The sequence below is a fragment of the Coenobita brevimanus genome, chromosome 6 (assembly GCF_032717465.1).
Source record: "Coenobita brevimanus isolate Jiangsu-jjx chromosome 6, ASM3271746v2, whole genome shotgun sequence".
Classification (NCBI taxonomy): Eukaryota; Metazoa; Arthropoda; class Malacostraca; order Decapoda; family Coenobitidae; genus Coenobita; species Coenobita brevimanus.
In genome coordinates, this window is record NC_136959.1 from 53,943,085 (window position 1) to 53,957,297 (window position 14,213).

The 14,213-nt window shown below is 42.0% G+C and overlaps 1 protein-coding gene across 1 annotated transcript in view; it reads right to left on the minus strand.

The window, feature by feature from the left end:
* Positions 1-14,213, minus strand: part of LOC145401265 (uncharacterized) — a 308,557-nt gene that overhangs the window by 12,758 nt on the left and 281,586 nt on the right. The window contains exon 32 of the mRNA XM_080273595.1: positions 10,964-11,053. Within this exon, the coding sequence (XP_080129721.1) occupies positions 10,964-11,053 (90 nt within the window). The remainder of the gene's footprint in view (positions 1-10,963; positions 11,054-14,213) is intronic.

Here is a 14,213-nt window from a genome sequence, read left to right on the forward strand (position 1 = left end):
GGCACAAGGGTTTGAGAGTAAATGCGTGTAAAACAAAAGTGATGATGAGCTGGTACTAGTACTGTCAAAGAAGAGGAAGAGTGTCCATGTGAGGTTTGCCACAAGCGTGTGGGAAGGAACTTCAATTTATGCAGTATTTGTGATATAATTTTTATGTGTCCAGCTCTAGGCATAGGCTTTACAGCCTGTTCCCAAGGCCCATTGGTTTTCCTACATACCATACACCTTCACATGTCACCAGTTTGGCACTAACACCCACTATCCATATTGAATACATGCTAGGGCTGTCTCATACAGGACTGGTGTATTGGTATTAGCAGGGGTACTTTTATGACAATGGCAGGTCTTCTGGTACAGTTGTGGTCATAAATAATCACCTAACATCCGATACCCTGTGCCTCAGGCTGGCTCCTTTATGAGCGGCAAGTCACAGTGGAGTAAGAGGGGCTGAGAGGGAGGGGCCAGAGAGAGAAGGGAAGGTGGGTGGAGAGATGAGTGAAGGTGCGAGGGTGGAGTGAGAGAGGGGAGGGAGGGTAGATAGGGGAGGGAGAATGAAATGTGAGGTGGGGGTCACATTATCTCTTCATTTTCTTTTATTCAGGACATGATATAAAGGAGTTAATATTCGGTAGATAATGCTGCATTACATCTTGTATAGCAGCATTGGATAACAAGCTTTAGATAGGTGATGATATCAAGAGCTGGCTCATGAGAGAAATATACTGACATGACAGATCAAACATTAGTGCAGAGCCATCAAAACTGTGTGGGCCCAGACTGTCAACGTGTGGAAGCCGAGAAGGAGAGGACACAGGCCCGCTTCCTCTAGCACACCAAGGACGAGCGGGAGCTGTTCAGACGAAACCAGCAAACCATCAACAACACTGTGTCCTCGTTGCTGAGAAGACTGCAAGAGGTTACTGAGGCAGGAGGCCACTGGACTACTTACTACGGATTTCCTGGTTGCTCTGGCTTGACCAGTGTCGGTAAACACTGACACAGGTATATTTGAGGAGTTTGGCTAGGCTTTTGCTTCATTTTCCTTCTAATATTTTATGAGACATATTGTTATTATATCCACCCATGTGCACAGACATCAAATTTATTTACCTTTTATGTACAATTATTTTAAATACCCTTTTCATACAGAGATGCCATAATATAGCTGACATGATGGTGACTGAACAGAGGGACTGTATACCGAGAGGATAATTATATTTACTGTGGACACAGCCATGTCAAAGGCTGCATATGATGTTTAGTTCCAAAATTAATTACATGTAAGGGTAGAGGATGTTTCTTAATTAAATATTACAGAAGTCAAAGCCATCCAGATTCCATTCTGCATCCGAAGTCAAAATATACAGATAAACACAATAATCCGGTTCCACACCACTATTTGATCTGTCATGTCAGTATATTTCTCTCAAGAGCCACCCCTTGATATCACCACCTATATACAGCATGTTATCTGATGCCCCTGTACAAAATGTAATGCAGCATTATCTACCGAATTTTAACTCCTTTATACCATGCCCTGAACGAAAGAAAACAGACAAATAATGTGACCACCACTTCACATTCCTTCTCCTTCCCCTACTTACCCTCTCTCCCCTCCTTCACTCCACCCCTGCACCATCACTTGTCCCCCCCACCCACCTTCCCTTCTCTCTCTGGCCCCTCCCTCTCAGCCCCTCTTGCTCCACTGTGACTTGCCATGCATAAAGGAGGCAACATGAGGCACGGGGTACTGGAGGATAGGTGATTGTTTATGATCACGACTGTACATCAGTAAAGTTTACTTTATGAAAGTCAATTCCTTAAACAGTTCCCTGCCACAGCTGCGATTTGAATCTGAGTTCGTTAAGACTGCAGGTTACGGTACTTCTTTACTGATTCAGCTACGGCCTCCCCCCAAAAGTGGATGTATATGAGATGTAGTGGTATTAGGTGTTGACTGCGAGATAATGCTGATTTCATACGTGCAATGTGTCAAGGAGAGCATGTTGAGATTGTCAGATGTGAAAGGATTGATCTTGCTGGTGAATCTCTTGAGTGTGTGGAGGAGTTTGTTACTTGGGGAACACATTATGTGGTAGAGGTGAGGCTGGAGCTAACTCTGTGGCTAAGGTAAGGAGTGGGTGGAGGAAATTCAGGGAACTGATGGCTCTCTTGATACTGAGAGGGCTCTTCCTCCATGTTAAGGGATCTTTATATGTGGCAAGTGTTAGAAGTGTAATGCTGTTTCCAGTGAGATGTGGGCAGTAAAGGAAAAGGATATTCATAGGCTCAAACATACAGAAATAACAATGATTAAATGTTTGTGTAATGCATCCTTGAATGCGAGGTCTGGGGGGCTAGGTTTGTGACTGAAGAGTTGAGGGGAAAGGGGAAACTGGAATGTATTGGTGTTGTGATAAGAAAGGGTAAACTGAGATGGTTTGGGCACGTGGGGAGGATGGAGGATGACAACTGGATGTGGAAAGTGAGAAGTGTGAATGCCAGTGATGGGGTTGCGAGAGGCACACTGAACAAGACTTAGGATGAGGTCACGAGTGTGATCTTAGGAATAAGGGACTGAACAGGATGGCTGCCTGAGACTGAGCAGTGTGGAGCACTGCCATTAGGCGACCTGGGCCAAAGTGTGCAAGCATGTTGGAGTCTTAATAAACAATACAAAATGATACAATAACAAACCCTTGTCATGTGCTCCTCTGTACATCATTCATAAACCAAACTGATTCCTTGTCACACCTCTAGCCTCATCAACTTTCATACCTTTCTTTCTTGTGCACTCTCTTACCTTGTCTTGGCTTACCATACCTTCTCCCATCTTCAAATTCACTTGCATATACCATTTTCACCACTTATGTACAGCCATGAACAAAGGTTTATCAACAATATTCTGCCAGAATTGTTTCCTGCCTTCCTCATTTATTAATACTAAAAAATCAGAGTACATCCTTCTTCCACATACCCTTTTGATGTGTGCTTCATAGTGTTATCACCTACAAAAAGTTCATATAACGATCCTTTTCCACAACTGACAAGGAAGACTCGGTGAACTTTAGCTCATGGTTGCAAATCTAATGTCTCCATATGACCATACTATCAAATCACACTCTCTTGAACCCAACTGTCAACAGACTACCTTACTCCATATTCTTTACAATTCATGTCATTTCTTATCCTGTCCACTCTACACACATTCCTCAATAATCCCATTTCCACTGCTCTTACTCTTACCTTTCTATTCTTATGCCACACCAGTCTCACACTCATACATTAGCATGCAAAACAACACACCTTCACGCAAACTACTGTACTGTAGATCTTACATTCTTCACGCAGGCCCAGATGTTTGGAGGTATCAGATATACAGTTCTGCAGTTTGCATATGGATTGGATTGTAATGAAGATTATTTTTTTTATCATCATCATCATCAGCATCTGGACCTCTTTCCCCACCCTAGGGTGGGGTGAGGAGTAACAGAGTTCAGAATGCCAAAGTCTGCTCAATTCAATAGGCCACGCTTCCATTCACTCATCATTCAAGCCCATGGAATCCTGGCTCCACCTGATAAGCCAAAAGGTTTCCACCATGCACTGTAGCTTCACATATACCTATCTGACAGTCAATCCAAACACTGCCACATTAAAATAGGGTGCCAATTCCCTAGTCATACGCTTCTCTGCACAATTTTCATCCAGCCAGCTTGATCTCTTGTCTGTCCCTTTGTCTCATCAACTTCCATATCTCTCATCCTCCCACACTCATCCACCATATTTCTCCACCTTCTTCTTAGCCTACCTTGCCTCCTCCCTCCTTCAAATTTGCTCAGATATACCTTTTTCACCACTCTATTGTCATCCATTCTCTTCACATGACTATATCATCTCTGCACATTCGCTTTGATTATGGTGTCCACAGACTTCCTCAATCCGCATCTTTCATGAATCACATTATTTTGTATCCTATCCACTCTCTGTACTCCACATGCATTCCTCAACAATCCCATCTCCATTGCTCTTACTCTTGACTTTTCATTTTCATGCCACACCATGGTCTCACACCCACATGTTTAAGCTAGCACTAACACTCTTTCATGTTAGCCTCACAGTGCTGCAACACTCATGCCTCAGTTTCTTATTATGGCATTCATAGCACCAGTTACTTTCATTCCTTGTGTCACTCTGCTTTCCACTTCTTCTGCACATTTTCCTCTCTTTTCTATCATTGTACCCAATTATTTGAAATCTCATCAATTCCAGTCTCTCTCCATTCACTGTAACATCACACTGGGAGTCACCTTCTCTCTCAATAACCATCACTTTACTCTTTTCTACATATACTCTCAAGGCACGATGCTCACAGACATCTACAAAGCTCTGCACTAGTCTACTAAGCTCTTGTCTGCTATATGCAAGCAGTACTGCATCATCAGCATACACCAAATTTGAGATATTCCATTCATCACCAATCATTACCAACACCCTCTCTCTCTCCATTACTTGTGTTATTACTTCTCTCATCATCCCATCCAAATAAATATTGAACAGCCATGGAGACATCACATGACCTTGTCACATGTCAACACTGATCGAGAATCATTCACTTAGATGCCCATTTACCTTTACGCATGCTTCACTACCATCAAAAAAAATCTTAACGGCACCAAGCAGCTTACCATCTACACCGTACGCGTGCAAAACCTTCGACAATCCTTCTCTCTTTACTTTTTGTATGCTTTTTTCAGATCCATAAATGCCATAAACACCTTATGGTCCTTCTCACAAGCCTTCTCCACTATCTGTCTCACTGTAAATATTTGATCCACACATCTTCTGCCACTCCTTAAGCCACCCTGTTTGTCACTCCCTAAGCCTTCTGATATCTATCTCACTAACTTTCTCTATAATAATTCTTCCACATACAGTACCTTCCCTACAACACTCAATGGACTTATGCCACAATAATTCTTGCACTCACTTTGCTCATCTGCCTTTTTCCACTCTACTAGCACAGTTTCACTCATCCATGCCTTTTTACATATCTCTAACAAGCACATCATTCTGCTCTCTCTACTACATTTAATCATCTCTGCATACAATTCATGAACACCAGCTGCTTTCCCATTTTTTAGCCATTTCACTGAGTTTTTCACTTCTGCGAGTGTCACATTTCCTGGCACTGCATTCCTTCTCTGCACACCCCCAAAACCAATAATGTTTACAGCTACCCTGCTCTCTCCATTCCCATTTATTAGACTTTTAAGATATTCTTTCCATCTGGTCCTTACTTCATCCCCATGGGTTAATAATCTACAACTTACATCCTTCACACTTCCACATTTCTTTGCACTGTCACTTCTAACTTTCCGCACCTCTTTCCAGAATAACTTCTTATTTTCAGAGTACGTGTAATTTCCATTCATTTTTCTTCCTAGATCATCATTTACCTCCTCCTTTTTCCTCTTCACTAGTTTATTTATGTGCGTCTTGCTCTCGTTACATTCAGTTCTTATTTCAACTGAACCCCAGTCCTGTATCCACTCTAACCACTTTCCTTTTCTTCCACTGCTCTCTTAACCTCTTCATTCCACCATGCCATACCTTTCTTCTTCGTTGTTACTCTTGCCACACCACACACTGCTTTAGCATTCCTAATGAAGCAATCTCTATATGCACTCCACAAGTTGTCCAGATCCATTTCATTCCAATTAACTGATTCCAACTCTTCCCCTACTTTGGCCTTGTCTTCATCTTCCACTTCTTTAATCCTCAGCTTCTCAACTTTCACTCTCTCCCTCACTGCTCCTCTCTCTCTTGGTTCATCTCACTCCTCTCAGCTTGATCTTGCATACCACAACCATATGATCTGACAAATCTTCACATCGTCCTCTCACTGCCCTTGTATCAGCAACACTTCCAAGCATTGTTTCCTCTACAGGCTCCTTTCAACATGATCTCCATTCCCTCTGTACATCATCAGGATCTCCTTTCCCACCCTAGGGCAGGGTGAGGAGTAACATTGTCCCTCTGTACCATGTATATTTTTATTTATGTGCATCTTTGTCTGAAGTATGAATTACAAATCCACAACCTCCTCTCCTGATGTATGTCCTTCGGTCGCTTTTCAATATCATTCTCTCCTGGTACTCCATTACTATCCATTATATCATTCACAGGATCAGTGCTTAATCTCTCATTCATATCACCCATTACAAACACATTATAACTCCTGGGCATTTCTCTTACTACTTCATCCAGCTCATCCCAAAACCTGTCTCTCTCTGTCTCACTCCTGTCTTCACACGGTGCATATGCTGCAATCACTGCCACTTTCACCTTCTCAAACTTGAACTTGACATACATACATTTCGAGTTGGCACATTTGTAATCTCTCATGCTATTCTGCCACACTTCATCAACAAAGCAACTCCTTCCTTGCATCTTCCTCACCCATTCATGCCTGACCTTACATATTTCACACCCACTCCACTTCACACCTTTTCATCTTGTTTCACACAATGCCATCATGGCATATCTCGCACTCCTGAACACATTCACTACTTCCACCCTCTTGCTTTCCTCACTCACACCTCTCACATTCTTTATGTCCATTTGGTTGGGGCCCTGGGCAGGTATTGGGCCCTCTGAGGCTCTCTGAACTGTCTGCCATGTTTTAGTGATTTTAGATAGGGGAATCTGGGGGACACCTAACCCTGTCAATAACCCCAGTTATATGGGTACCACCCAGCATTGTAATGGTTTCCTGTGTTACAAGAAACCATTATGTTTGTCACTCAATTTAGAGCCACCTAAAGTGACAAGAAGAATTACAAAGCAACAGCAAGGAAGAGATGAAATAGGAAGGTGGGATGACACAGAAAAAGAATGATAAAGGTAAATAAGAAGTAGGCAACACTACATCAAGTGAGTGGATGATGGCCACCACCACCTACTTTTTTTATAATTATTATTTTTTTAATTCACTTCTGAAAAGGAAAATTATTTAGTAGGAATCTGTACTAATGAGTCTTGAATCATAAGAAGTTCAGTGTATCGTGATAATGTTCAGTAATGAACTGCAGTTTATAGTCTCACAAGCTGGATAAAACTTGATATTCCTTTACAACAATCACTCAGTAGGCTATGCAATATGGAGCTGGCTTCATTTCTTACCTACAGAAAACACTAGTACATAACGAGTAAGATATGCACAAAGGAAAAATAGAAAAAGTTTCCCCAACAGGTGCTGAAAAAAAAAAGTGCTGATGAAAATTAGGTATGATACAAGTGTTCACCAAATGCTGCTGCTGATATAGGATAAAGTAAAGTAGTACCAGTAATAACCACAATTCCCAGCACTGGTCACAGATAAGTCAAAATGCATTGCTCCCACACAAATGGTCCAAAATATCAGTAACAGTGAATTAAAACTTTCATGCTTCTTAAGTCATTTTCAGTCAAAGGAAAGGTCAGGCTATTGTCTTAGCAGCAGTCCAGTATGACTTTAACAAAAAATGTGTACAATTACATAAGTGCTGTAATTATTAGTAGCTACCATAAGCATTTCAAAACTTTACTTAATTCTGAAACTTTCTTGCCAAATGATTGGATGAAAGTCATTCTAAACATGCTGTAGTCAAGAATGAATAGATGAAAATCTTTCCAAACAGGCTGTGTATGTAAGTACTTACTGTATCTCAGAAGATGTTAACAAAACTTATTACCGAAAACACTGACTGCAAACAAAATCGAAAAAGTTGGCCAATCGCAGACAAGAATGACAGACAAAAGTTCCTGAACGTAGGATCAAACAGAACAAATCATATTCTGTTGGGTGACTCAGGCAATGAACCCATAACACAGGACCAACACCAATCATGAAGAATCTGCCCACAACAAATGTCAATCATAGAGTCCAAATAAGATGCAAGAACAAAAAATAACTCCATCACTCCCACATTTTCTGAGTCCAGGGACTAATGCGATTCTGAGACAACCACAAAAACAGAAACTCCACAATGAGAAGCTTGCTTTTGGTTCAAGTGACAGCTTTCTTTCCGATATCATGCTCGGTTTTCTTTGTAAAATTTCATTTAATAAGCCATTACATGCACACAAGATACTGATACAATAGCTAACTGATGTATCACCATCTTTTTAAAAACAAGGTGATGCACAATGCACCATGGAAATCTGTAACCTAACAGTGCATTACAGTTACTATTCAAATACTTAAGTAATATGTAAATCAAAGTCTATGTTGAACATTAAATACAGTATAAGACTTCAAGTCTCTGAGTTTGCAATTTAGTATTGTAACAAAATATTTATGAAGGATTTGTAATTTCTGTATAATCGGAAAGAAGCTAATCAACATAGGAATCCCACATAGAGAAGCGGGCAAAAGTGGAGATACCTCATTGTCCCGAGCTGGATCATGCACAGTCGCGGTTTACTTTCACTCTACCCTGGAATACTGCTCTTCTGGCCTATCCACATCTGGACTGCTGGTAGATCTAGCAGAGAGTGGTGACTGTGAGAATTCTCTGTCACTCATCCCATCCACCCCTTCATCATACGAGTCCCTGGGACCAAGTGAGGTCTTTGGAGGCTGCTCCTCACTGGGTGACGTGACACGGCTTCCACCATGTGATCGCAGTGGGGAAAATGGTGAGTTGACTGGAATAGAGGCTTGTGTCAGTTTTGTTTTTTTAGCCAGTGCATGCTTGTAGTTGTACTTGCCAGAGCGGGAATTATAGAGTATCATTTCTTTTATAGTCTTGTGGTCATCAGTAGGGATGCCATCATCAGAAGAATCCTCCTGAGATGAACTGTCATAGACTGACTTTTTCTCCTTCGTGTCTGTAACACTAACAACTGTGACATGAGGTCCCTGTATCCTCTCCCCACTTCTTACACATGTCATCTTGCTGAAGATATCCCTAAATTCACTTCTTTCCTCATCTGAATCATGATGAGCTTTGTTCATACTGAATTTCCTGGAATATACAGATGCTTTATTTATCTGACTAGTTTTGGATTCATCACTGCCTGGAAAATGTTGCTTTGATGGTGTTGTGATGGAAGTAACACTGATATTGACCCCTTGATCAGCAGGTCTTGAATTGGTGCCACCCACAGTGACCTTCGTGGAATATTCTTTCTTCTCAGGCTCATTTCCAATTTGTATAGTTCTGGCATGGAACACTATCTCAGTGTCTGAGTTGGGTGTCTGGATTTCTGGTGACACATTAATGACTGTAGTGCTCTTAGATATATCATCTTGAACTATATGGTTATTCTGTGTTATGTACGAGTGACTTAGCTGCTTCTTGAGAATTTTTCCTTTAGTTCCTCTAGCTTTTGCAGATTCAAAGCTTATATTCTCTTGTAATTTGGGTATGGATGTTGGTGATGGCTTATTTACTGTAATGACAGTTTTGTTCACTTCTGTCTGGGTAATTTTCTCATCATGGTTTGGTATTTTCTTTTCACTTAGAGATGTCATGTCTGAATATTCTTTCAGGAGGTCACTAATGCTCTTCTGTTTGCGCATGGGATGATGGCCACTTGTGCTTTTCACTATTTCTGTCTCTGTGTTTTCAGCTGGGGTTATAGGAGTGGGACTAACTGAATCTGAATCAGAGGGTAACTGGTTCCTCATGCCCAATGCTGACTGGAATGCTGAAACAATGTCCTCATTCAGCATGATCTGAAGAGGCTCGTCATCAGTTTTATGTATGACTGGAGACCTTAATGTCCTACCAGAGTCTTGAACTGATTCTTCTTCATCAGATGAAGTTCTGTAAGGTTCACTGTGATCATCAACTGTGTCAGCCAAAAGTGTTTCATTATCTGTCTTTCTTCTTGGATCATCATCATCGTCATCAGAGGAGCTGGAGGAAAATGACTTATTTGTAGTTAAAGTTTTCTGAGCCTCTTCATCAACTGTAAATTCACTCTTTATTTCTGGAAACACACTAATGGCCTTTGAAGCATTAAGTGAGTTGCCTGAGATGGTTTCTTTAGGTTCTGAGACTTTCGGAGATTCAGAACTGATATCAGTTATGGAAGTTTTATTCCTGGAATTCCAATGAGGTTCTGTCTCATTTGGTAACTGATGTAAATTACTGCCTTTGTTTTGGTAAGGCTGGGTACTTGGCATGGGCTCTTCCATACCCAAGTTCACATCTGGTTTTATCTCAACCTGTCTGATACATGGAGGAAGGGATTTCTGTCCACGATAAGCACCAATGAAGTCACGCATCTTCATCCCTCTTGGTAGAAATGCTGGACCAGTAACACTGGCAATGCTTGGATTACTTTGTTGCCTACTTACTGACTGATGCTGATTCAAATTTTCTGATAAAGAACCTAACCCAGTGTTTTTCATCCCAGTCTGGCTAGGCTGTAATGCGATCAAGTCAGAAAAACCATAAGATTTTCTCACAGAAGGCCTAGGGGAAACTGGTGCAAGTTGTGTACTGTGTTTGTTTTTAAGGCTGTGACTAACTTTTGTCAGTGAAGAGTGCCTATAGGTGCTTCTTGGATCTTCATCAGAAGGAATCATTTCCTGATCAACTTTTAATGAACTCATACTTGAGAACTGACTGCTTGAATGTTTCAGTCCATGCTGACCCTCAAAGGCAAAAGAGTTGCGTTTCTTGGAATAAACATGAACAGGGGAACTCTGTCCTGAGCGGCGTAAAGACACACCAAAATAAGTCTTGTCAGTGCTAGTCATGTTTTTAGTGTCAAGAGAGTAGCAGGAGTCAGCATCAATGAGACTGGAGGCACTGAGGGTAGGTCGTAGGGAGCCTGGTGTTGGAGGGAGGCTCACACTTGCTCGGTCATCAAAAACTGAGCTTTCATCATCACTGTCATCAGGGTGGGGAGAAGAGGTGGGAGCTGGGTGTAAGGGCTCCTGAAGGGTTGGAGGAGGAGACCTTACCTCTTTAGCAATGTAAGTCTTCTCTGTGCGATGGTTAAGGTTGTTGGTGAAAGTGGTGCGGCCACTGATGCCCTCACCTCGCGCCCCACTCTGCCACAATAAGACCAAGAGAAAAATAAAACATGTATTCCTACATTATTTTCATTTGTTTTACAGAAATAAACATCAGAAGTACTGTAGCTATATAATACAGAGTTTTTTTTTACTGTAACTTTATACTCATTTTGCTTATCATCCAATGTCCCTTCACATCCAGTACAATGATGAAAAATATCAATACAAAAATTTACAATAACAGCTGAATGTAAAAGTCAACCATGAAGAATATGAAAATCAAATAAAATGAATCTAATGAGACTGTGCATACACACAGCCTGTACTGTGCTATTAGGATTTCAATTTCTCAGTGAACTCATTAACAGTGTGATATTACTGGTCCTCTATCAGGACAATACAGCTGGCCTCTGAGCAGCATTCCTATCTGATAATGGCAGGTTGTCACAGTGTATAAAACTGCACTTTACTGGGAATGTAAAACTCACCCAGTCACCCATTTTCCCCCTACAGATTACCATTACAAAAAATTACCCTACACACCTTGCCAACACACAAATGTAAAAAAAATCTACTGTACACACACACACACACACACACACACACACACACACACACGAGATTACCTACAGACACATATAAGATTACACACACACACACACACACACACACACACACACACACACACACACGAGATTACCTACAGACACATATAAGATTACACACACACACACACACACACACAAGATACAAGGAGGGAGGGGTGCAGACCCTAAAAGTTAAATTTCAGTCACAGGTCACTGTAAATGAGATAATTAACAGGACATGGAACCTAGCCAACAAGGAGGGGTTCAAGAATGTTTGATATGTAGAGATGCAAATGAGGAAGAATGAGCTAAAATAAAGGAACTAGTCAAGGAAGCTAAGGAAAAAAATGACGAGAGAACAGAGGAGAAGACAGAGTTCTACTGGAGAGTTATGGGTCAGAAATTGCAAAGTTATACAGACGGTGAAAGGAAGGGAGAAGGACAGAATAAAAAAAACAACGTAAAAAGATTGAAAGTGGCATATGCTAACGTGGATGACTTAATCTCGGCAAGGCTAGAAATCAACGATATCTTGAGGGTAAATGAGTCAGATATTATATGCTTTGTAGAGACCAAGTTAAGAGAGGATATTGATATCCAAGTGGGAGATGGCAAATACAAACTATGGAGAAGAGATAGAAAAGAAAAAACGGGAAGAGGAATGATGATAACAGTGAAGAACAGCATAAATGTGGATAGTGTAGAGCTGGAAGAAGGTAGGGCTGAAGTGATTAATATGAAACTAGAAACCAGGGGGAAAGGCAAGACAGACATTGCAGTAGCATGTGTCCCCCCCTAAAGACAGGGGCATGGAATAAGACTGAATACCAGATGCTGTCACACATGGGTAGACACCTACAGAAAGTGATTGAGAAAAGCAACAACATAATCCTGGTGGGTGACTTTAATTGTAAAGAGGTGAACTCAGAGAAGTGGGACTCAGGAGGTAGTGAAGATTCATGGGGCAATTATACTTTTAGATACAGCAATGAATAACATAATGACCCAGTGGGTCCAAGAAGGGACAAGATTTACAGGCGATGACACACCAGCAAGACTAGATATACTGCTAACCAAATGAACCTGACATAATTGAATCTGAAATATCTGTGTCCTATAGGAAAAAGTGATCTTGTGATGATGAGTTCCAAATGACAGAAGGAAATGCATTGCCGAGATATGAGCTAGACAGCATGGAAGATGCAACTTTGGGAAAGCAGACTTTACAGGATTGACATATTTCAAGGATACGGATTGGAGAGAATTCAGAGAAACAAGAGAGACGCAGAAGTCAGATATCTTTCTAGGCTTTTACAACTCAGGTGTGGAAAAACACTGTATGTGCCAAAAGTAAGTGGGAGAGAGAACTGTAAAAATGATTGGTTGAACAGAGGGTGTGTGACAGCACAAGGAGAAAGGGATGTGACATGGAACAAATGGAGAAGGAGAGGTAACAACAGAACAAAAGAAGAATACAAAAGTACTAGAAATGAATATACAGTACAGTAATACCCCAATATATGATACTCCTAAATGCGATACCCCAGCTTATCAATGGGGGGTACAAATACCACCATTGCCCAATATCCGTTGGGCGAGCCTCGGTTTAAAGATGTCGCGCCCACAGACAACAGGTCAAAATTTTTAATCACGCGCGTTCCCGCAGTCAGCTGAGCCCGCCCGCCTCCCAGGATGCATAGAAACGCTCGTGCAGGCACCATAGCCATCGCTAACCGCACGCTCACCCATATCGCTCTTCTTGCACCGGCCATCTCAGAGTGAGGATCTCCCTTACGCTCACCCACCACGCATTGTGTTGCACCACCACCATTACGCATGTTGCTATCGTAGTGCATCGTAACTGTGTTCAAGCAGTGCCGTGAGTAGGGTAGTGATACTAATCGTGTGTGGAGTGCAATACTGTTTGATTCTGGGCCCAAACAAGTGTGATAATGTCTGGCAAGGGTGCTGCACGTGGTGGGGCTAGTGGTGGTGCTAGTGGAGGCCTTAGTCATGGTGGTAGGCAGCCTGCTAGTGACGATGCTAGTGATGTTCCCATGAAGTGTGCGCGTAAGACTGTGTCACCAGAGGTGAAATTAGAAATCCTTAAGCTTCATGACAAAGGCGAAGGTGCATGTGCTATTGCCTCCGCTCTCCACCTGGCCCAGTCGACTGTCTCCATCATCATAAAAAAGAAGGAGGCCATTACGGTTGCTGCTGGGGAGGTTGCAACCTTATCCACCTCTTGTATCAAATACCTGTGAGAGCCTGCGATGGAGGAGCTGGAGCAGATGCTCCACACATGGGTGGAAGATCAGAACTGGCACAAGGCACATATGAGCCAGGCAATAATATGCACTAAGGTTCTCTTGCTCTGGGATGAGTTAAAGGTCAGGTGTGATCTTGATGAATGCGAGACCTTTAAGATGAGCCATGGGTGGTTTGACCAGTTCAAGAGGGGGCAAACCTCCACCACACAAAGATGTACGGTGAGGCGGCAAGTGCAGATACAGTGGCGGAGGCAGCATGTCCAGACGAGCTGAAACGCATCATTGCGGAGGGTGGCTAGAGTGCGAAGCAGGTGTTGAATTTTGACGAGACTGGGCTCT